This window comes from Sarcophilus harrisii, chromosome 2 (assembly GCF_902635505.1).
Source record: "Sarcophilus harrisii chromosome 2, mSarHar1.11, whole genome shotgun sequence".
Lineage (NCBI taxonomy): Eukaryota > Metazoa > Chordata > Mammalia > Dasyuromorphia > Dasyuridae > Sarcophilus > Sarcophilus harrisii.
In genome coordinates this window covers 560,404,208-560,429,428 of record NC_045427.1, presented here as the reverse complement: position 1 = coordinate 560,429,428, position 25,221 = coordinate 560,404,208, and the positions used below count along the sequence as shown (strand labels likewise).

General features: G+C 33.9%; 1 protein-coding gene across 3 annotated transcripts in view; it reads left to right on the top strand.

Annotated features, from left to right (window-relative positions):
* Positions 1-20,068, top strand: part of LOC100918759 (cilia- and flagella-associated protein 43-like) — a 201,538-nt gene extending 181,470 nt beyond the window's left edge. For all 3 annotated transcript variants that reach the window (XM_031955797.1, XM_031955799.1, XM_031955798.1), the window contains 9 exons: positions 5,380-5,466; positions 6,046-6,134; positions 9,187-9,394; positions 11,249-11,361; positions 12,168-12,327; positions 16,761-16,925; positions 18,196-18,276; positions 19,421-19,574; positions 19,794-20,068. In XM_031955797.1, coding sequence (XP_031811657.1) covers positions 5,380-5,466; positions 6,046-6,134; positions 9,187-9,394; positions 11,249-11,361; positions 12,168-12,327; positions 16,761-16,925; positions 18,196-18,276; positions 19,421-19,574; positions 19,794-19,960 — 1,224 coding nt within the window. In that variant the 3' untranslated portion in view covers positions 19,961-20,068. The remainder of the gene's footprint in view (positions 1-5,379; positions 5,467-6,045; positions 6,135-9,186; positions 9,395-11,248; positions 11,362-12,167; positions 12,328-16,760; positions 16,926-18,195; positions 18,277-19,420; positions 19,575-19,793) is intronic.
* Positions 20,069-25,221: the final 5,153 nt, after the last annotated feature.

Genomic DNA, 25,221 nt, shown 5'->3' with positions numbered 1-25,221 from the left:
TTTGCTAATGTTGTATTTAAAATTTTTGTATCAATATTCATTAGAGAGATTGGTCTGTAATTTTCTTTCTCTGTTTTGCTGTTTCTGGATTAATATAAGCACCATATTTGTATCATAGATGGAATTTGACTCCTTATTTGCTTATTTTTCCAAATACTTTACATATTATTGGCATTAATTTTTCCTTAAATGTTTGGTAGATTTGATGAGTTGTTCAATATCTTTTTCTAAAATGGGGTTATTTAAGTAACTTATTTCTTCTGCTAATCTGGGCAGTTTATATTTTTGTAAATATTCATTAATTTCAATTTGATCGTCAGATTTATTGGCATACACTTTGGCAAAATAACTCCTAATTATTGCTTTAATTCTTCATTGGTGGTACATTTACCTTTTCATTTTTGATGTTAGCAAGTTGGTTTTTTTCCTTTCCTACTCAAATTAGTCAAAGGTTTATCTATTTTGTTGATTTTTTTCATAAAACCAACTCTGTTTATTAATTAGCTCAATAGTTTTCTTAGTTTTAATTTTATTAATACCTCTTTCAATTTTCAAAATTCCTAATTTTGTATTTAATTAATGTTTTTTAATTTGTTCTTTCTTCAGCTTTTTAGTTGCACACTCAAGACATTGATCTACTCATTCTCTATTCCATTCATGTAATTATTTAGAGATATAAAATTTCCCTTAAGAAATGATTTGATTGAATCCCATAAGTTTTGATATATTATCTCATTATTGTTATTCTTTTGGATGAATATTGTTTCTTTGACCCACTCATTCTTTAAAATTCAATTATTTAATTTCCAATTGTTTTTAATCTTTCTTTCTCTGGCCCTTTATTGAATGTAATTTTTATTGCATTGTGATATGAAAAGGAGGCATTTACTATTTTTGCCTTTCTACATTTGACTGTGAGGTTTTTTGTGCCCTAAAACATGGTCAGTTTTTGTGTAGGTGCCATGTGCTCCTGAAAAAAAAAGGTATATTCCTTTCTATCCCTATTCAGTTTTCTCCAGAAGTCTAACATATCTAAGTTTTCTAAGATTCTATTAACTTATATAAATTTTTTTTCTAAATTTTTTTAGAAAAGAGAAGCATAGAAGAGGTAAACTAATTTTTTTGTTGTTTACATTGTGGTTAGATTTATCTAATTCTGAGAGGAGGAGGCTGATGTCCCGTGCTAGTATAGTTATGCCGTTTTGCTGTCTATTTCCTCCTGTCATTGGCTTAACTTCTTTTCTAAGAATATAAATGCTGTACCACTCAGTCCATATACAGTTATATTATAAATATAATTTTGTTGGCTATGATATCCTTTAACAAGAAATCTTTTCCTTTCCTATCTCTTTTAATTAGATCTATTCTTGCTTTTGCTTTATCTGAAATCAGAATTACATAATAAATTCTGTTCTAACATTTTACCCTCACTCTGTATGCATTTCTCTATTTCAAATGTGTTTCTTATAAACAACATATTCTAGAATTCTGTTTTTCAACCTACTTACCTATCTGCTTCCATTTTATGGAAGAGTTCATCCCATTCCCATTCACAGTTTTGATTACCAGCTATATTTCCCTCCATCCTATTTTTCCCCATCTGTACTTTTGTTCTCTCTTTCTACCCTGTCTTTCCTAATTAGAGTTTTGTTTCTGACCCACCTCTCTCTCAACCTGCCCTCTTCCCTTTTCCCTTTCTGCTAGTGTTTCTCCCCTCCCTTCTATCTCACCCGTCCATTTTCTTTCTACTTTCTCCTCCTACTTCCTTATAGGGTAAGATAAATTTCTATACCCAAGTGAATAAATATGCTATTCCCTCTTTGAGCCAGAAGCCAAAAGATTAAGCTTCAGATAATGATCAATCCCCTTCTTTCCCTCTATTGTAATAGGTCTTTTGTGCCTCTTCATGTGATCTAATTTATCCTATTTTGTTTCCCTTTCCTCTTCTCCCAGTACAATCCTTTTTCCACCCCTTTAATGTCTTTTTCTTTAATATCACATCAGAATCAGGTTATAACCACACCCTCTGCCTATGTATGCCCCCTCTAATTACCCTAATAAAACATACAATTCTCAAGAGTTACATGTATCATTTGCCATCTAAAGATGTAAATGGTTTAACATTTACATAATATGTTTTTTTCCTATTGAGTACTATGTTTGAAGATCAAATTTCCTGTTTAGTTCTGTTCTTTTCAATATAAGATCCATCTCCTGCTCTGAAAGATGATGCTGTCTCATTGGGTATTTGCTTCTTGGATGTAATCCCAGGTTCTTTGCCTTCTGGAATATGGTATTCCAGACCCTCCATTCATTTATTGTAGAAGCTGCTAGATCCTGGGTAATCCTGACTCTTGCCCCTTGATATTTGAATTGCTTTTGTCTGGAAGCTCACAGTATTTTTCCCTTGAGATTGTAGTCCTGAAGTTTTGCAGCAATATTCTTTGGGGTTTTCCTTGTGAGGTTTCTTTGTAGTCATTTTCTTCTTTTAAGTTTGGGTTTTTTAATTATAGCTTTTTATTTTCAAAATATATACATGGGTAATTTTTTAAATATCTTTTTATTTACAAATTATATGCATGGGTAATTTTACAGCATTGACAATTGCCAAACCTTTTGTTCCAATTTTTCCCCTCATGGATAATTTTTACATTCATTTCTACAAAACCCTATGTTCTCAGTTTTTTCCTCCCTTCCCCTTTTCCCTCAGTTGGCAAGTGATTCAATATATGTTAAACATGTGCATCCAATTAATGGGCATCCACTCAGTTTCCAGTTTCTTGCCACTCTTCTTTTGGGTTTATGTCTTACCTCTCACCATAATTGCTTTTATGATGGGATTCTTTTTTTGTTTTCTTATTCTTCCAGATTACTTAATTTATTTGGACTTGGTGTTATGCTTTTTGGGATTTCAGAAACAGCTTAGGCCCTGCAAGATTTTTTTGTCCCAGAGTAGTCTGATTCAGGGCAAAATGTGATTGCTCCCCTCATTCCTATCTGAGCTCTGCAAAGTTTCTGACCTATATTTGAGTCTGAGCAATAGTATAATGCTGCTGGACTCAGCCCTTATCAGTCAGATGGAAAATTCTGCTGGTTCAAAGCAACAGAATTGCTCTTTTGTCCTGGGATTTCTAGTCATTGTTCATCAGGATTAAGGATTGGACTAAAAACTGGAACTGAAACCCTGTTCTTTATTTTAGGGATTTAAAAGCCAAACAGAAGAGTTTTTATTTAATCCTCAAGGCAAGACAGAGGTGCTAGAGTTTAGTGAGTAGGAGTTGGATACAGGACTAAGGAAATCACTTTGGCAATTGTGTGGAGGATAGATTGGAATAAACAGAAATTTTTAGCAATAATAATATAGATGAGAGATGATGGTGGCTATAGGAGTAGACAGAAGAGGTTGGATGGAAGAAATGTAGAGGCAGAATTGACCAGATTTTGTATATGTAAATTAAGTTTGGATGGAAGAAAAATGGGTTTTGGAGAAAGATAATGAATCATGTTATGAACATATTGAGTTTAAAATGTCTTTAGGACATCTAGTTTTCAATTTCCAAAAGTCAGTTGGTGATGAGTAACTTAAGATAGAGATTGTATATAAATACACTATTTATTTTATTAAATAAATTTAATTGTTGTATATAAAGGGTTGTATATAAAGATTTGTGAGGCATAGAGATGATAATGAAACCCGTGAGATCTAATGAGATAGCACATGGAAAGCTAAGAATATTGAGAAAGAAGAAGAAAGCCCAAATAGAACCTTTGGAACACCTACAGTTAGAAAGTGTGATATGGATGATAAATCAGGAAAAAAGACTAAGAAAAAGCAAGGAGAGGTAAGAGAACTAAGAGAGAGTAGTAATACACAAAAAAACAGAGGAAAGAATGTCCGACAATATTAAATGCAGTAGAAAGGTCAAGAAGGATGAGGACTGAAAAAAAACAGATTTGTCCCATAAGAATTGAGTGGTAATTTTAGGAAGAACAACTCCAATTGAGTGATGAAGTCAAAAGGCAGATTTAGCCTGAGAAATTTAGGATTTAGAAATAAGCAAAACAAGAGGAAGCAACCAGTGTAGACAGCTTGTTTTAGGGGTTTGGCTAAGAAAAGGAAGATCACATGAGAATATGGTAGGTTATTCTCATTTTTGACTATTTTCTGACACTAGAGAAAATAATGAGGAATGAGATTAAAGGGTTTTGAAGTGATAAATGAAAGAGAGAAAGGGGGAGAGAGAGAGAGAGAGAGACAAACAGACAGACAGAGAGAGAGAGAGAAAGAAAGAGAGAAGAAGAGAGAGAGAACATATAAAATAGCCTCAGTTGAAGGGATGTAAAAAGTACATGGGAAGACATGTGGAAGGTTTACTAATAGTAAAATAATAATAATAGTAATAGTAATATTAATAATAGTAATAGCACTTATATAAATCATTTTAAAGTTTTGGAGAACTTTACATATGTTAAATCATTTGTTACTCATGACAACCTTGTGGCGTAGGTGCTATTATGATGAGATTTGGAATAGCTTTTGTGAGGAGTGACAGAGGAACTCAATTAGCATAGAATAGAAAGGGTAACTGTCCTGTTATAACAAGGTTTCAGTTGAGATTGGATAGAACAAAATTGTAATAAGCCTAATCAGCATGATTTTGTGACTTCTTCCAGTCCATTTTAACAATCTGAGCAGGATAGATGGTGAGAGGAATTGAAAGCTGAGATTTGAAAGGAATACATGGCAATAAGATGAGGAAATGAGGAATTTTTGGTGGTGATTAGGGTTAAGTGACTTGTTCAGAATGTCACAGCTAATAAGTCTCTGAGGCTGTATTTGAATCCGGGTTCTCCTGATTCCAGAACTGGTGCTTTACCTACTATGTCACCCAGCTGCCCTGAAGGATTCTATCATAGAAGATAATGTAGAATTGAATAATTAGCTATAGGATTGAGACTGAAAAGGGAGAAAAGTCAGAGCATGAGAAAGTACTGGATTAGAAGTCTTAATGAGGGGGAAGAACAGGTGTAGAAGGGTTGAGGTACAAGGAAAGATGGAATGATAGCAATTTTTCTCAGTCCTCATCCTTGCTGACATTTCCATTATATGTAATACTACTGGCCACTCTCTCTTCCCAGATCTTCTTTCCTCTCTGGGTTTTTATATTTTTACTCTCTCTTGGTTCTCTTCCTCCCAGTCTCTGTTCCTTCCAGTCTTCTTTGCTAGTTTATGATCCAAATCATGCCCCCAACTGTTATAATTAGAGAAATGGCATAGTTTTTCATCACAGGCACTTTTAAGATCCTCCTTGTTCTCAACTTGTTTAGTAATCTACAAAGCATCTCTTAATTTTGTTCTGTTGTTTCCAATATTATTAGAAAAATACTTCTAAGGAAGTCTTCGTGGCCAGAGATGAAGTTGATACATACAGAGAAAACTATGACAATTTAGTTGCAGAGGACAAAGTAAGAATAATCCATCTGTTCCTGTACATACAAAGTTACCTCTAAATTTCTGGATTTGAGAGCAAAAGAATGAAAATGGATTTATCTATTTCCATTTTCACTTTCATTCTTAAGTACAAGTTCACCTCACTTTGTGAAATTCCTGAAAACACATATGTGAGCTAAACTTTGGTAAATACACATATGTGAGCTAAACTTTGGTAAATCAGATCATTTTTTCCCTCTCTTGGCCTCATTCTCCTTATGTGTAAAATGAGGGAGTTGGGTTTGATGATCTCCTAGCATTCTTTCTTGTCTACAGGTTTATAATTCTATGCAGCAATATTTTAATAATTATTTTTATTATTCTTTAATGATAAATAATACTAATTAATAGTATATAATCTATTATTAAATTCACCTTTTTAAAAAAAAATAGGTGAATCCTTTTGCATAGTAAATGAAAATTCCTTAACATATGTTTTCATGTATTGCTATTTCTCAGAATGAGAAACAACAGAATTTTCAAGAAGAAATGTCAGTTAATAAAAAGCTTCAAAATAAACTACATTTCCAGTGATTATATGTTTTTTCCCACAGGTTATAGAGCGTGGATTTAAAAAAGAATTTGTTGAACTTAGCAGCCATCATGCTGAAATACTCATCAAACTATTTAAACGCCGGCCAAGGTTAATTTCCTTTTTGTTTGGCCTTTAGCCCTTTGTTAACATCTTTCTCAAGGATTATTTTTGACTTAAATGATAAAGAAAGTCAGAATTTATTTTTCCAAAATACAAAATTCTTTAGTGTAACATCTCATTACAATTTTATATAATACAATTTTAGACAAGTGATTAAACTCATAAAAGAACTTTATAGTTTAGCATTGTAAATAAGCCATTTTGAGAAGTTGAAATAAATGAAATAATGGGGAAAAAAGCATCAGTTGAGTCAGCTCCATGCTTGATTATAGGCAAAACACAGTGATAAAATTGGGAATACAGATAGAAAAGTACAATAATCTTTACTCTCAAGAAGAACACATTCTAGTAATGTGACGATTAAAAAGGTTCAAGAGATATCATTTCTGGGTGATCTAATTATTTTGTTAATAAGGACAGCAGGTTATTAATAAAAGGATGGTCATTTGACCTTTTCTCTTAGACCAAAGACCTCTAATCTCCTTCAAAGAGTGGATGTTCTTGAGGGTGGCAATCAACTCCAATTGGTTAGTACACTGGAGACCTAGGCTATATTAAAATAAAGGTCTTGGGGTACATGACTTAGGTCACTCAAGTCTTGTCAAAGTGACATTAATTTCCATATTACCTGTCTTAAGAAGAGGGAAAATTAATCTTTCCTCAGATTTGTCAGAGCAAACACAATAAGCAGAAATACACCTATTATTCCAAACATAGAATTGTTTTACTCTCTGATTAGATCTTGGCCTGGATAAATCTTGGCAAAAGAGAAATTTCCCACACTAGTTGATTTCTGCATGAGGAAACAGAAAAGGAGAAAACCCTTGGTTCTAATATAATAATTTATTATCAGATATAAGAGAGAAATGCATTTCTCACAAAGAGCGACAAGATATAAAAAAGGTTTCAGCTACAAGTCATACATCAAGATCCAATGTTCCTTATACACTGGGTGAACCATGTGATAATGTCTTCTTTAGCATAATTTCTATTGATAAAACTATACCTTTGAACCACTTGATAGTGCCAAAGACTTCAGTGATTCATCAGTGGCTACTGATCCTAATCAGCTGTCATAAGCATAATTCAATATATTTTAAAATAATATTTTTGAAATTGCTTTTAATAGTACCAATAATGTTGCTTTCACAGTTTAAAAGTGATTCATCACATGTTTGTATATGTGGTGCTATTCTATTCATATTTGCCTACCAAAGCCTTTGCATTGGCCAAGGTTTAAAGATTTTACTAAATTCATAGAATTATGTGATACAGTAGATAGAGCAGTGGATCTGGAGTCAGGAATCCTGGGCAACTCTGTTGTCATCATTTTCCTCACCTTTAAAATTAGGTTAGTATCTCATGAGATTGTTGTGAGGATCAAATAAGACAATATTTATAACAAGTGCTTAATGATTAGAACTTAATAGGCGGTATATTGTTATGGGCCAGAACTCTGTACTTAAAACAAGGATTCTTACATAGTATTAAGTCAGTGGAATTGATAAAGACAATGGTTATCTAGTTTAGCATGGTGCTTAATAGTTCTCTAGTTCAGTACATGTACTTAGTACTTAATGTAGTTCTATAAGATTCACATCTATGATAATGTAATTAAAAGAGAGCATGTAAGCTGAGAGCCTCAGTCAGAGTCAGAACCAGAGAAGACAGAGGACTGGAGGCTGAGCTCAAGCTCTTGGAGCCAAGGAGAAAGAGATTAATTTCCATTTTCATCAGCCTTGTGGTGGCTGGCCTAGCCTCCTGCACTTCCACCACTGAAACCAAGACTCTGGCAGGCCTTTAAGAAAGTTAGCCCAGGCTCCAGGCAAGGAAACTAGATTGTGAAGGAGATAATAAAGGATTTGGATTTTAACACCTGGCTATTCTTGTAGTGATTACTTGGCTGAAAAGAAGGCTGCTCCAGAGACCTCCAGAAAACCACTAAGAACATTACAGTATATAAATGCTTATTCTCTTCTCCTTCCCACTATATATACATTATATATATTATATATAACACATTGAAAGCTATCTTAAAAACAAGTCTAAAATAGTAGTTTTATACTGAGGATTGAAACTATATACTGCATATATATATATATATATATATATATACTGCTTTGAACTATTTAGCACCAATTTTTGTAATTTCATGTGCTAATTTTCATTATAATTTAGAAGGAATATGATCTAATGATTAACCAATCAATATTTATTAAACAATTACTATATGTCAGACACATAAGATAAGGAGGTTGTCTAGGAGTCTAGAGCTCTACTAATATATTTAAACTGTATCAGGTCACATCTAGTTTAGGATTGTTAACCTAAAAAACTTAAACTCTAAATGTCTTGGTTTGCCCATGTTTAAAAATGTATGTGTATAAAACTGTTCTTTTTAGAAATAACCTAATCTTCCAAGATCCTTAGATTTTGAGCTGGAAGGTACCATAGAGATAGATCATCTGCAGAGGATACCTTTTCCTAAATGATGAGCTCAATTCTGTCTCCTCTCTGTTGGGAGGAATTGGCATATTACTTTATAAGAACTAGCCAAGAAGACTTAAATAAATTTACATAATATGAGGAGAATTAGTCCTCCCATTCCAGTCATGGCACTTAAGTAAATATCCCAAGTGATTTTCCAACAAAGTAGATATCAATGAAAGGAGGATAGTCAGAATACAATAAGGATCTAGCATTTCTTTCAAGCTGGGTTTTTATATCAGATTTCTCCAGATCCTTTCCTGGTTACCCTACTTTTAAATCTCACATAAATGCATAACTGGGCACAAAAAGAGAGCATTCTTTTCAAACCCATGTTAGTATCTGGGTTTTTGCAAAGAAGATTCAAAGGGAACAAAAGAATATGCTTCTTCCTATGGTCCATCCTAAAAGAGATTGAAATGTAAATGTTCTCTGGCAAAAGGAATAAGACATAACATCTTATTAAGATTTCTACTAAATGTTAAAACTTTTAACAGGAATATGATCTTAATTTGTCTTGGAAGACTTACTATGAATTTGTTGATAATCCCAGGATGGCAAAGCAGAGAGTTCAAATAGAGAGTACTACTCCCTTTGGCACTCGGATTGGATCTGAAAGACTCAAGAAGGATAACCTTGCCCAAATCATGAAAGCCATGGATGATCTAGATAATGTAAATCACATGCCAGAGGGCTTAGATCCTGGGATCTGGCAATATTTCTGTGCTGCAAGACGAACCAAAATAGAAAATGAGCAGAGGGTAATGCAATCTTAATTTCATTTTTTCTTATTAATATGAAATATTGAGGGTGGGTTATATGGCATAACTAGGAAGTCAGTGTGTTGGTTTTGATGAACTTTTTTGCTTCTTTTCTAAACTTTGTTACAAGGGAAAGCTTGGTGAGGGAGGGATCTATATTCAGATATAAGTGGCTCCCATCTATAAAATGGGGATAATAATATCTATCTTTCAGAATTGTTGTGAAGATCAAATGATCTAATATCTGCAAACTCTCAGCACAGTGCCTGGCACATAGTAGATACTATATATATAATTTAGCTATCATCATCATCATCATTATTATCATCAGCCTGATATAAGAATTGGTAATACTGAAGTGATACAATGGAGTCTAGAATCCTGAAATCTTAGAGAGATTGCCAACTATCATTAAATGAGGCAATCAGGATGCAAAAAAAAAAAAAAAATTGATGAGCTAGAATACCCAATTTAATAAGATAAAATTTAATGGGATAAATATAAATTTACATTTTGGTTCAAAAAACTGGCTTCATGAGTATAAGAGAAGGGAATCATATTTAGACAAATATTCATCTAAAAATGATCTGAGGGTTGTAGAAGACTGCAAGCTCAACAGGAATCAATAGAGGGAGGCAGAAGCCAAGATGGCCTGCATGAAGAGAAGCAGAAGGAAATTCTATTCCTCTTCTGCTCTTCTTTGGCTGAACTGCATTTGGAGCATGATGCTCAGTATCCAGGGGAGAGTGAGTAATATGATGAATATTCCCTTGAGTTCATAAAGAACTATCAACTGAAGGAACTACTTAGCTTAAGGAAGAATAAACTCAGAGGGTACATGAGAGTTTTCTTCATGTAGCTAAAGAACTCTCATGTGGAGGAGGAATTGGCTGTAGAGAGCAGAACTAGAAATGGTGAGCAAATTAAAGCTTGCTTCAAAGAAAAACTTACTCAAAATGAAAATTACCCAAATAGAATGAGTTCTAGAAGGCAAGGATTATCCTGGCTATGTGTAGTTTGGGTTAAATGAGCCACTAGGCTCCATGGAAACTCCGAAATTCTGGTTGTATTTTTATGAATTTAGTAGTGGTGTGAGTTATAATGAAATGTTTGTCTATTCTCATAGAGTTTTTCTCTTTTCCAGGAAGTCGGAAAGAAAAACTATTTTATTTAAATTAGTACTGAGCATTATTCTTTTACTAAGTTGTACTGTTTAGAATGGGTAAGATGAAAAACCAGTATGGGACTAACGGAACACTAGAAAGATGTCTTCCTCTTCTCACCCATCAGAACAAACAAACAAATAAACAAATAAAATAACCCATTTAGCATAATGAATTAAGCAACTGACTTTGAGGCCCCACCTCTCACACCTACTGCCTATGCAGTGCTAGATAAGCCACTTAACCTTGCAGTGATTTAGGCAACAGAGAAGTTATAGAGAATACATGTAACTGCATTTTCAGAATTTTTTTACTTAAGAGAATTAATTATATTAATGAAAATACAAGACCCACCCAATATCTTTGTCTATCATTAAATGCAGTCATTAACATATAATCTGTTATCTTTTAAATGATGTTGGAAACAAATTCCAAAACTAGATGCCAGAGAAAAATTCTATAACTTATATAATTCATTTTCATCAAAAGAAAATTTTATACACATTCCAAGTATTGGCAGAAAAAGTCATAGAGGTTATAGTTTCTTGATATAATAAGTAGGTAATGAGTGAGGAGAGTAATTTTAGTATTTCCATTTAAATGTTTTTTTCTGAAGAAGTCACTAAAACAGAGTTATTCTTATTTTTAAAGTCTTTTTCTCTGAGAAGGTTGTGCGTTGGTTTTTTTCCAGGTAAAGCGGAAAGCTGCTGGTTTATTGGAAATGCAGGCCTTCCTTCGAAGAAGAATAGAGGAGGATGAAAAGATTCAAAGCGACATTGACAAAATTTTCCAGGAACTCTTTGTGTAATATAACTATTGATTCTTTCAGTCACTTTCATATATGTTTTTTTTTTTAATTAAGGTGATTTGCCTCCAAATTAAAAGAATTTTACATCAGTTTACACTGATATATACTCAACATTATTATGACCCAGGGCTTTGAGAGCTCAAATACCTCAAGAAAAGAAAAAAAGCTTCATTGTAAGAAAAATGATTAAATTAGTCAGCAATTTGGTACTTTCCAGTCACATAATATATGTTGTAAAATTAATGTCATATGTAAAATAAAAAGCAGAATAAAGCAAAGCTTTTAATATATTTTATGCCATATAGTCATTTGTTTTTCCCCTATATTTAAATCATTTTAATAGAATGAAAATGTGACTATTCAAATATTTTTAATCCTAGAATAGCATTTTATGGTCATCTATTTTTATCCATATCATACTTTAACTCACATATTGAATAGGAAGAATTATTATAGCTACTTAACATGAAAACTGATTTAGGGGAAATGGTTACTTTGTTCAAGTGTTTTGAAAGTAACATGATTTCAATCAATCAACACAAGTACTTATGTACTTCATATGTGCCAGACGATACAATAAGCATTGGAACAAAGACAGGAGCCAAAAACTTCTCCTAAAAGAGCTTGAGTTCTGGTAAGAGGGACAACATCAACATATATCACTGAGAGAAGACATACTACAAATTAACTATAAAATAGCCTTCAAAAGACTTCCAGGCTTTTTTTTTTTTTTTCATTTAGTTACTAAATGTAAAACAAATATATGGCAATAACATAACTTTTTCATTCTTTTTCATCTTAGATTACAGAAGGATAGAAGTAATTATCAAATGGATTTGACAGTTCAGTTCTTGCTTAAACAAGGACAAGTGGAGACAGAAGATTTACAATTTATGATAGGCTTCTCTGACTTTATTATCATTAACAGGAGTATAATTGAGGATCTGAATAAGGCAATCCGGGTAATTATGAATTTTCAGAAAGAGCAAACACTAATTTCCATATGAAATAAGAATAATGTTTTACCTTGTTTAATTTCCACCTTTTTCCCTTCTATTGTTCCTTTTCTTTTAAAAAATTTTTATTGTTACATTTTGGTTTTATATCACTTTCATTTCTGAATATACCTCACTTAGCTATCTGTTGTAATACACTTTAAAAGAGAGGATAAAAAGTAGTCAAGCAAAACTAACCAATATATCAATAATATGTAGCATATATTATTGTTGCATTCATATTTGCCCACTTCTGCAAAGAGAGGAAGATAATATTTTCTCAGTTCTTCTCCAGGGCAAATGGCCATTATGATTATTTGGCATTCAGTTTCCCTTTTTTGTTCTTTCCAGTTGTACTGTTGTAGTCATTGTGTATATTGATTTCCAGGTTCTATTCACTTCACTCTGAATCTATTTATATAGTTCTTCCCATCATTCTCTAATTTTTGTTATTTCCTATGGAATAGCAATCTTCTAATACATATATGCGTCAAAATTTGGTTAGCCATTTCTCAGTCTTATTCTGTTTCCATTTTACATTTTTTTTTTTTAGTTTTCTACTACCAAAAGAATATTTTGGTGTATTTAAGACCTTTCATTATAACTTTGACAGCCTACTTGCATTAATTTATACAAAAGCTTTTTTAATTTTACATCATCAAAATTGTCTATTATCAAGGGTAGCTAGATGGCACAATAGATAAAATAGCCGGGAAGTCAGGAGGACCTGAGTTCAAATGTGACCATAGACACTTGATACTAGCTGTATGATTTTGAGCAAGTCATTTAACCCAGATTGCCTTGTCAAAAAAAAAAAAAAAAAGTCTGTTATCTTTTATGATCATTTTGTTTGAGGAAGAACTTTTCTCCTAGACATTGCAGTAAAAAACATGCCTAATCTCATTTTCCTCTAATTTTTTAAATGTGACTTTCAATGCAAGTCATAGATATTTTGATTTTTTTAAATGGTATGATGTTGGTCTAAATATAATTTTTGTCAAACTGCTTTCCAGTTTTCCCAAAAGTTCTTGTTGAATGGCATGTTCTTCCCCAACTAATTTGTATTCTTAGGTTGTTTGGATTTAATTGTTTCTAATTCTTCCATATCTTCTTTGATTTACTTTTTTCTTCTTTAACCAGTACCAATAATTTTGATAATTATTTTTATCATATAATCTCAGGCCTAGAAGTAGTAGTATTCCCCCTTCATTCTTAATTTTAAATTTCCCTTGAGATTCTAGATCTTTTATTTTTCCAAATGAAGTTTGTTGTTATTTTGTCTAGTTATATAAAGTATTCTTGGCCATTCTAATTCTTAGGCCTCCAGGGAGCTAGCCTGGACTTCACAGATTAAGAAAGACTACTTGGAAAAAGTGGAATTTTAAGGAAGCCAAGGGAAACCAGGAGGGAGAATATTTCAGAGATAAGAAACAATCAGAGAAAATGACTAGAACCAAGAAGAATGTCTTGTTCATGGAACAGGAAGAAGGCCAGTTGTGACGACCACGCTCGCACCCCAGACACCCCAGAATCAGCCAGAGTCAGGATAAGCAAAAGTCCTTAGTCTTCATTCTTGGTCCTTAGACACAGGATTGAACAGAATGGAAGCAAAATCTCCTTCTAAGTCATCTACCACAAAAAGTGACCCTGGCTCATCTTACTCCTCCCCCTAGTCCCTCCTACAATCCTCTGTACACACCAATCATTGAGCCAGCACAGGATAGTGGGAAGGACCATTTTCCAAGCATATTCCCATAGAGTATTGTCAATCAGTAATTAACCCTAAGTGCTTGAACCGACCTCAGTGCAGTGACTCAAGTTTCAGCCCTCTACATCCAGTGTCACTGTAACAGAGAGAAGGTGGAGGACATGGGGTGTAAGGTATAAGAAGACTGGAAAGGTGGATGTGTGGGTGGGGAAACATTCCTAGGATATCCAAATAAGAGGATTTTCTAGAAAATCCTGCAGATAATAGGGAACTACTATAATTTATTGAGTAAGGGGGTGACATGGTCAGATCAGTGCTTTAGGAAAATAAGTTTGGCACCTGAATGAAGCATGGACTGGAGTTGAGGAGAGACTTATGGCAAGCACCCCATCCACCAGGTAATTGTGGTAGTGCAAGTGTTGGAGACAGGAAGGTAAAGATACCCAGCCCAGTGGTCTCAATGAGAGAAGGGGACATATTAGGAAAATGTTGTAAAAGTAGGATCAGTAAGTCTTAGGTGCAGATTGGAAATGGGGAGAGATGAGAGAATCAAGAATCAGGGATGAGCCAAGGAGACTAAAAGGATGGTGGTGACTTTGACAGTAATAAGAGTTTTTTGAAAGGAAGCAGGGTTTAGATGAAAAAATGAGTTCAGTTTTGGATGTGCCAAGTTTAAGATATTTACTAGACATCCAGTTTGAGATTTCTGAAAGGCAGTTGGAAATTTGAGATCCAAAGCAAATAAGTAATTTTTAAAATCATCAGATTCATGGGAATTGAGATGAGATTGCCAAGTAGAGTATCGTAGAGGGAGAAAAAAAGAGGGTCCATAACATAAGAAATTTTTGGCACACCAATGATTACTGGTCATGACCTAGATAGGGATCTGGCAAAGGAGACAGAGAAGGAGCAATCTGCTAGGTAGGAGGAGAACTTGGAGAGTCATGTTCCAAATCTATAGAGAAAAGAGTATTAAGGAGAAGAGAATGATCCAAAATGTCAAAGGCTGCAGAGAGATCAGGAAGAATGAGGACTGAGAAAATGACACTGGGTTTGGTAAGCAGGAGCTCATTGGTAACTGTGGAGACAGCAGTCGCGGTGGAATGATGAAGGCAGAAGAGGGTTGTAGTGCATTAAGAGACAGAAGAGGAAACAGAGGCACCTAATGTCCATGGCCTTCTCAAGGAGTTTAGTCACAAAGGTCAGCAGATATTTAAGATGATAGGAAAAATAGAAACTCAAGTGAGGGCTTTTGGGGATGGGAGAGACATAGCTATGAGGGAAGGAGACAGAAGACATGGAGAGATTGAAGGGAAGAGAGTGGATGGAGACAGTATGGAATGAGATCAGGTGTGCAGGTAGAAGGGATTAAGATTGGCAAGGAAAAGGATCCAGCTCTTCATGTGAGTCAAGTGCAAGAGAAGAAAGAGTGGCAAAAGGCATCTCATTGATAGTAGAAGGAACTCTTGCAATATTGCTTCTATTTTTTCAGTAAAATGAGGTAAAGTTGTTAGCTTTGAGGGTACTGGAGAGGTGAGGCCTAGGAGATTTGAGGAAGGACGAAAAAAGATTTGGAAAAAGGTTTGGAGGGGGATAATCATTTATATGATGTTTCTATGAGTCAGGCACTGGGGCATTTTACAAATATTTCAACTGATATTATGAGAGTGGAATACTAAGTTGATAAGAGATATATAGAAGTATTAGCAGCAATAAGGGTTCAATTGAGGTTAAGTGACATAATTTCATGGTGGACCCAGTTAGAACTGTTCAGTGGTTTTCTCCACCTTTATTCAGCAGCATGTGTGTAAATGTGAAAGCAATGGTTATTGGGAGTGATCAAGGTTTGACAAACCTAAGGCGCTATATAAATGCTAGGTATTACTGCATAGAATAATGTAGATAATAAGTATTTTTAATCCACTTGTTTTTCCAAAGTGGATAGTTGGGCCAAACTACTTTAAATAATTATTAATTTCTTTTATGAGGTTTAGCTTGATGCAATCACAATTTGTCATGTGAAAAAAAGGAGCAATTAAAGCACCTCTTTTAATTTGAACCGACTTCAGTGGATAGCCTCCATAGTAGTGACAGAAATATTTTCCTATACATCTTGTTTTATACTTCAAGTTGATATTAAAATTAGAGGTTCAGTGTTATTGTACAAATTATCTATTTTTACATATTTCAAGGAATTTTATATAACTCTGACATGGATGGAAGACACTTTCTTGAAGGTACCTTTAAAGTTCCTTCATGTTTATAATTCCTGAAGGTTAAAAAGACTTTGTTTTCATCCTGCTTGTCTTTTAGAAGTAGCACAGTGGACCTGGGTCTTAAGTCAGGAAGACCCAAGTTCAAATGCAGTCTCAAATATTTAACTAGTTGTATGGTCCTGGGAAAGTGGTTTAACTTGTCTGGCTCTGTTCCCTAATCTACCAACCTTCCAGAAGGAAATGTGAGGATAAAATTAGATATTTATAAAGCTTTTTGCAAACTTTAAAGCAGTACATAAATGCTAATTATTACCATCTTAAAGGATCTAGTTTTATAATGGCTGGTATTTTGTAACAATGATCATGTCTTTACCAGTCCCCTACAAAAAGTTACATTTTTATAACAGTAAAATCATGATATGATGTGCAGATTTGTATCACCTAACATTAGAATGTGTAAAAAAATTTTTTGCAAGACCCAAGGTATGAAGAAAGTTGCCAACTTGGTTGAAAAGAAAAATTATCAGAAAGGAATATCTCAGATCGAATGGGACCATAAAAAAATGGAGATGGAAATGGAAGATCTAACTCAAAGGTCTTGGGATATTCAGATGCTGTTTTTTTCAAGAGCTCATCAGAGGGTAAATGATTCTTTTGAAAATAGCTCATTTTTAAAAAGTATTTTAGAAAGCATCTTTTAAATTATCAATCATTCAGCAATATTTATTAAGTGTCTACTATGTTTCAGGCTGTTACAAATATAGTGAATGAAACACAACCCCTAATCAAAAGTAATTTCATTCTAATTAGATAGACTGCAAATATCTATGTAAATATATAAAAATAGAATAAATACAAAGTAGTAAGATACCTCAAGGAAGGTTTGAATAGCTTAATATTATATAAAATGGCATGTGAGGTGTGGAAATGAAGAGGAAAGGCATTCTAGGCATGGGGAACAGCCATCCCAAAGGCATTGGGATAGGAAATAGATTATCCAAAGTGAAGAATAGATAAGGTGATTTTGGCTGAATCAAAGAATGAGGGAATCTGAGGAATGTAAGATGAGGCAAAAAGGTTAGGGTGAGACTGAAAGGCATTGAAAGCTAAACAAGAAGGGTTTCTAATTTCTTTCAGAGGCAAAGTGGAGCTTCTGGATTTTGGGGGTAGGGAAGTGATATGGTCAGATTTGCATTTAACCAACATGAAGAAGGCTGTATGGAAAATCAGATCAATTTGGAGGCCATGGCAATAATCTAGACAAAGTGGCAGCTATGTGAAAAGAGAGGAATCAGTTTTGATGAACAATTGTTATATTTAGATTCAGTTGATGAATATTAAGCATTGACTATGTGCTGGGCACTGTGATGGGGCCCAAGGATACAAAGATAGGCAAAAGTTGATCTCTGCTCTCAGAAATCTAATGAGTAAAGACAACACATTTTTTAAAAAGCTATGAAAGGGGGGAATAAGAAGCAATGAGGTCCCTGGGTTGGGGAATGATAAATTCTAGCATTATACAGTAGTATGGGAAATGATGAGATGACTATTCTGGTCCCTTCTTAAACAGAGGATGCTGGAGGAGCTACCCTCTTCAATCAGAGGAAGGGAAGGGTGCTATGGAGAGGGGGTATTGAGGAGGTGTGACCTTGCAAGATGAGTTTCTTGAGACTTATCATGACATCCTGGAGTGGAAATATGGTGCAAAATGAGTATCAAGTCTTGAGGAAAATGAGTAAAGGTGGTTAAATGCAAATAATCATCATTTTGCATAGAAATTTAATATCTAAAGCAGGTGGTAATAACTCATGACAAGCATCTTTGAATATAGAGCAGAATGACACACTTGTTTATTAAATAGACAAAATAACAAAGAATTTTTTATTTGTTTTAATATATTCTTTCTCCTAGTATATATCAGAAGATGATCATGAAATCACAATTGGATTTCAGATTTCTCAAATGGAGCAGTCTCTTGCTGCTCTAGAAAAAGTAAGATTCAATCTTATTGAATTTAATGTAAATTCTGAAATGTCCCCAAATTAATATTTGTAATGGGTTTCAGAGTGAAATTAGAGATTTTAATCATCAGAAATGTAAGTTCATTTCAGTATTTATGATGTATCCATCATCATCCATAAAAGGCAAAATGTCCTTGGTTGCTGGAGAGACAAAGAAAAGGAACAAAGCATGGGCTGGGGTTGGTGGGGTGCGGTGTTACCTGTAGATAAAGGACCATAAGGGAATCTGTGGCAAGTAAGGCTTCATGGAAGAGGTACCTAAGTGGAATGTTAAGGATGAAGATTTTATGGAGATAATTAGAAAAAAATCCTAGGCCTGGCCCGTGCAATCTGGCCAGAATGTAGAAGATATGAAGGGCACTCATTTATGATAAGCCAGCCCAAAGAGTTCAAAGTTTGTCTTAGAAGCAGAAAAGAGCTACTGAAGGCTTTGGTGGTTAATGTTGGTTCTTAGCAAGGGAGTGACATCATTTTAGGAAGATTTTTTGGCAGTTCCTATATGAAAGCTGGAGAGAGGAAAATACTAATAGTGGGGAGGCTAATTGGGTGATTGGGAGGAAATTTGAATGAGGGTGAGGTAAAGTTAACTCTAAACCTACCACCTTAAAGCTACTTATGATATATCTGGGTGGAAATGTTCAGCAGGCACCTGGCAATGTAAGATTATGAGTTCAGAAGAGGTTGGGCTGGTCTGCCTAGAATTCATAATAGAACCCATTGGAACAGATGAGGAGACCAAGGGATAAAGAGTAAGCCATCCTTTCAGGGAAACATCCCAGAAACCAAAGGAAGAGGATAGTTAACAAAGTCAAAAGTTGAAGAGAGGTCAAGAAGTACAATGAATAAGACCCTTAAATTTAACAGTAAAGAGATTATATAATGACAAAATTGATTAACTGGGATGTATAGGCATGAAAGGAAACAGAGATTAGAGATCATGTTAAGCAAAGAAAAGGATTAGAGAGTTGGAAATTTTAGTTTTGTATTCATAATCTATTTTCAGTCTGGGAAACCTTGTAATTTGGTCTGCTCACCTCAGCAACTTGTATCTAGCAAGTGTTAATGGGTGAATGATCTTGATCTGAAATGTCCCCAAATTAATATCTAATTTCTAGAAACACAAAAAAGATGTGGAATTCCAAAAACGGTTATTCAAGGACCTGAGAAAAATCAACACCAAAAAGGATATAGCAAATTATATTCTAAGCTGCAATCTACATGAACACTTGGTGTGTAACTCTGAAAGAAAACACATCTGTCAATCATTTGGTAAGCCAATTTTTGCCAACCATGGAATGTGATAAAATTATTTTTCTACAGTTAAAAAGTTGGGTCAGCAGATTTAAAAACTGCATAGCAATTTGCCATTTTGTTATAGCAGTTCACAAAGTTCTTGATATATTTGAAAATGTTATTAATCCAGTCATGACAAATAACATTTCTTTAATATTTTAGACAATGATCCCACTTTGTCATTTTTTGAAACAGGGCTTCCACTGACCTATGAAAAGATTTCCAGGGAACGTAATGAGGCTACACTACAACAACAAAAGTTAATAAATATTTCAAAAGAGCAATTTGAACAAATTTCAATTTTGCAGGCAGAAGTTGAAAGATTAAGAATGAAAACATTTCCTGCTCTTATTCATATGTAGAAATACTGGCACTGTGTGAGGCAGAAGATATCATATATGAAGAAATTTCTGTTCTGTTCTGTTCTGTTTGAAATTTCTTTTCTTCAGTGAAAGGAAAACTAAATAATGTTTTCCCCTTAAAAATCTATCTGTAATTGAAATTATTTAGCTCTTCCCAAGATATTGTAAAAATGTAAATTCTGTACTTAATAATTAAAAATGTTTTAAAAAAACTCAGTGTGTCTGTCTCTTTTTAAGAGTAAACAAGATTGTCTTGGATGTTGTGCTTTAAAAAAAAAAAAAAAGTTATTAAAGTGTCCACACTTTCAAACCCAGAGATTTCAGTAAAAGCATTAAGACAATAAATGATAAAAAAAAAAAAAAGCTCCTATATATACCCAAAATATTAGCATCACTTTTGTAGTTGGAAAAAACAGAAAATATATCCATCAATTGGAAGTGGAATATTGCTGCACTGTAAGAAATGATGAATAAGAAGGAAACAGAGAAAGAGGGAAAGACTTCTATTTTATAATACAAAGTAAAGTTAAGCACAAAAATATCTATACTATGGCTATAGCAATGTCATTGGAGAAAAGAAAACCAAGTAAATTATGATGAAGTGCCCCCCGAAGAAGAGAATGTTTCTTGATCTTTTCATTGCAGAGGTAGGACTATGGTGTGGGAAAACATGTCAGATTAGAAAATGTGTTGATTAGTTTTCTGGACTATTTGGAAAATTAAGGGAATGTAAAACATAAGATATCAGTTTAAAAAAGCGTATTTTTAAAAGACTATTATCTGAATAGAAAGTGTACAAGATCTATTTTTATTCATTTATCTAAAATATGAACCCTTTTTTTCATCCATATCCAAAATTTAACATTTTTCAGGTTTTAATGCTTGTTCCTTTTTTAAAAATTGAGTTTGACATTCTGTCCTTCTTACAAATCCTTCCTCTACCCCATTGAAAAGGTAAGCAAGTAATCTGATAAATGCTATATATGTGAAATCATGCAAAATCTATTTCCAGAGTAGCTGTTACTGCCCTCTCACTCCCCACAAAAAAAGTGGGAAAAATCATAATTCAGTGTGCTCTGAGTTCATCAGTTCTCTCTATGGAAGTGCATAGCAATATTTCAATATGAGTCTTTTCAGATTGTCTTGGATCACTGTATTGATCAGGATAACTAAGTCTTTCACGGTTGATATTCTTTCAATATTACTATTACTGAAAATCATATACAGCAACTTGTTCAACCATTCCCCAAGTGGTGGACATCTCTATTTCACAAAATATATCAAAGAAAATACCTTCAAAAACAAAATTGGCCTTAATGGTAAAAATGGCACAAAAATTCACTTTATTGAGTTTGTTATAATTTTTCTTTAAAAATTCTCTTTAAAAAAACCTTTTATGCTTTTTAAAAATATGTTTAAACTTAAACACAAAATAGAAAAACAAAACATTGTCATTATACAGTAGAACACAAGAAGATTCAAAATATGAAACAAATTTCCGTTTCAAGAAAGCTGATACTTTGATACATGATACTACACATTGTCTTCACAGCTGTTCTATCTTTTCTCTTCTTCCTTGGTTTTCTTTTGTTCTCTGTGGTACATTTTTTGCTTTATTCCTTTTTTAACCCCTTTCCTCTCCCTACTTCTCCCAAGGTGGCTACAATTAGGCATAAATACATTTACAGATACATATTATATATACATCCACATATACATATATATATATACACATAAATATGCATATGTATGCATGGATATCTATAGTCATATACATAAATACATTCATATATATATTTGTAAGGCCATTGTACAATTGTTTTCCTATTTGTCTAAAGGTGGATAATGTTTTTTCATATTTTTCTAAATCCACAAATTCATCATTTTCTACACCATACCAATATTTCAACCATATACTATTTAATAGTATAAAACAATATTGATTACTATGACTGACATATAGTGTACTATCCCTATTTTTCTCTTGATTAAATTTATCTGTCTGAAAACAATGATCACTACCTTGCTTTTTTCCCTAATAAATTCTACTCATGATTATTTTTATTATATTCGTGTCTTTTCTGCTTTACTTCTACCCACTACCTTGTCTTACTATTACTTAACCTACCCCTCCACTATGAGTTCTTCCCTTGTCCCCTCCCTCCGCCCTTTCCCTCCCTCTTACCCCATGTGCATCTCTTTCTTATCCCTTTAACTCTCTTATTTCTTTCTGACTTAAGAAGACTTTCATACCCTCCAAAATATATATGTATTATTCCCTCTTTAATCTATTCCCAATAAGAGCAGAGTTCCAGAAGTACCAGCTTTTCTCCCCAGTCTAATTCCTCATGTGTTTTCTATATGTTTTTGCTTTTTAGAATCACATCAATCCCAATCTTTCGAACTACTCAATTGCTAATGACAATCTTAAACAGTTTTCATTTCCACATATTAAAAATAGTTTGTCCTTATTGAATCCTTTCTAATTAGCCTTTGATATTTATCTTTCTTGAATGTTTTCTATTAATTTGCAACAAAATCCTAAAAGAGTGGCAGTTCATTGAATAAACTTTTTTCTCAGGATTATGATTAACTTTCCTGGGTATGATATTTTTGGCTGCAGTCCCAATATTTGGATATATAGTATTCCAAGATCCATGATCTTTTAATGTTGCTGCAGCTAGCTCTTGTGTGATTCTAATTTTGACTCCATCATATTTGGATTATTTTTTTCACAATATTTTCTCCTTGACATGAGGGCTTTGGAAATTGGCTATGATGTATCTGTAGGTTTTTCTTGTAGCATCTCTTTCATATGGTGATTGATGGATTTTTTTCCCTATTTCTTCTTAACTCTCTTGCTCTAACATTTCAGGACAATTTTCTTTAATTATTTCTTATATTTTTACAACAAGATTATTTTTTTGATCATATCTTTCACATGGTCCTATTATTCTTATATTTTCACTTCTTGAACTGCTCTCTAGATCTGTTGTTTTTCTTATGAGATCTCACATTCTCTCTTTTTTTTTTTAAATTCTTAGATTTGTTTTATTATTTCCTGGTCTCTTAAAACTTCGTTCTTTTCCCCTTGTCCAATGCTAGTTTTCAAGGAGTCATTTTCTTGAGTTTCTGGATATCCTTTTCAAGTTGGTTGGATTTCTTTTCATAATCTTGTTTGCTTTTGTTTTTGTTTTTCCCTCAATTTCTTTCATTTAATTTTTTTATAGTCAGTCTTTTTTGAGTTCCATGAATTATGTTTGGACAAATAACCATGGGGTAAGAGAGATTTGTTTGTTTTTTTAAACTTCAGTATCCTCCTCTAAAGATGAATTCCTCTCTTTTCTATTCTCATAGTAACTTCCTATAGTTGTATTCTTTCTCCTTTGCCTGCTCATTTTTTAATTTATAGGTGCTTGTTAGTATAATCACTAACTAGACTAGAGCTGGAGAGTGGGGCCTCCAGCCTCAGGTTCTCCTTCAGTTCTCCCCTCTAGCTTGGAACTGAAAGCTAGAACTTTGCCATCCCATAAGAGTGCACAGCCAGCAGTCCCTGGCCCCACACAATCAGCCCTTATGCTGTGTGTGCTGGTTCCATCTTGCCCAGGGCTATGTCTTAGCAGCGCAGCTGGTCCTGGTATCCTGAATCAGTAGAGGTTCCCAATCTTCCCCATCTCAGATTCCAGACTCTCCATGCTGTCTGGGAGGTGAAAATTACTGTGGCTGGCGTCCCTTCCAACCCAACTAGCCCCAGGGCTCAATGCTTGCGGTTTCAGTGTTTGTTACGCTCCGTTCTGGCCAAATCTCCATCCTGGTAGTTTTCTTTAGATCTTCTGATTGTCCCAGGAGGACCACTGTTCTGTCTCAACTCTTAATTAGTTTTTACTACTCTATTTACACTCTAAGGTACTATTTTGTCTTGTTTATGGAGAGATTTAGAGAGCTTGGAATTTTCTGACCTCCATCTTCCTAGAATCCTCTTCTTTATTTTTCTCTTGAATTTTATATTTGAATATCAACTCTTCATTTGCCTTTTTTTTTTTTCACTAAGAATGCTTGAAAGCCCTCTAATTCATTAAAAATTCATTTCTCCCCTAAAGAATTATGTATAATTTTGCTGGGCAGGTTATCCTGGGTTGTAATTCTAGTTCCTTTATCATCCAGAAAATCTAATTCCAAGTCCTCTTCTCCTTAATTCCAATTTTTAAGGAGTTATTTTCTTTAGTGAGTTTTGGACCTCTTTTTTCCATTTGGCTGTTTGCTTTTTAAAGAGGTATTTTTTTTTTTTGTTTTTGTTTAAAGATGGGGGTTTTTTCCCAGTATTTTTTATGCCTCTCTTTATGAGATCGTCTTCTATTTCAACAGCCTTTCCCCTATTGATAAATAATAATCAAAAGATATGCTCTATCAATCAACTCTGGGGTACCACTTCACATCTCTTGGACTAAGATGACAGGAAAAGATAATGAATATTCAAGGAGATGTGGGAAAACTGGGACTCCAATGCATTGTGGGTGAACTTGTAAAATGATCCAAGTATTCTAAAGAGCAATTTGAATTATGCCCAAAAGGCTATTAAACTGAGCATACTCTCTGATCCAACAGTCTCTACTGGGCCTCTATCCCAAAGAGATCATAAAGGGGGCAAAAGGACCAAAAAGAACCCATGTGTGCAAACATTTGTGGCAGCCCTTTTTGTAGTGGCAAGGAACTGAAGCCTGAATGGATGCACATCAATTGGAGATTGGCTGAGTAAGTTATGGCACATGAATGCTATGGAACACTATTGTTCTGTAAGAAATGACCAGCAGGATGATTTCAGAAAGTCCTGGAGACTTACATGAACTGATGCTGAGAGAAATGAGCAGGGCCAGATCACTATACATGGCAACAAGATTATGTGATGGTCAGCTGTGATGGATGTGGCTCTTTAAACAATGAGGTGATTTAAGGCAATTTCAATGGATTTGTGATGAAACATGCCATCCACATGCAGAGAAAAAACTATGAAGACAATGTGGATGAACGCATAGTATTTTCACCTTTTTTTTGGTGGTGGTTCTTCTTAGTGTTTGTTTTGGGGGTTTTTTTTGCACAGCATGATGAATATGCAAATATGTTTTGAAGAATTACACTTTTAACCTATATCAAATTGCTGTCTTGGGAAGGCAGAAAAGGGGGAAAGGAAGAAAAATTTGGAACACAAGGTTTTTGCAAAGGTGAATATTGAAAACTATCTTTGCATGTATTTGGAAAAATTT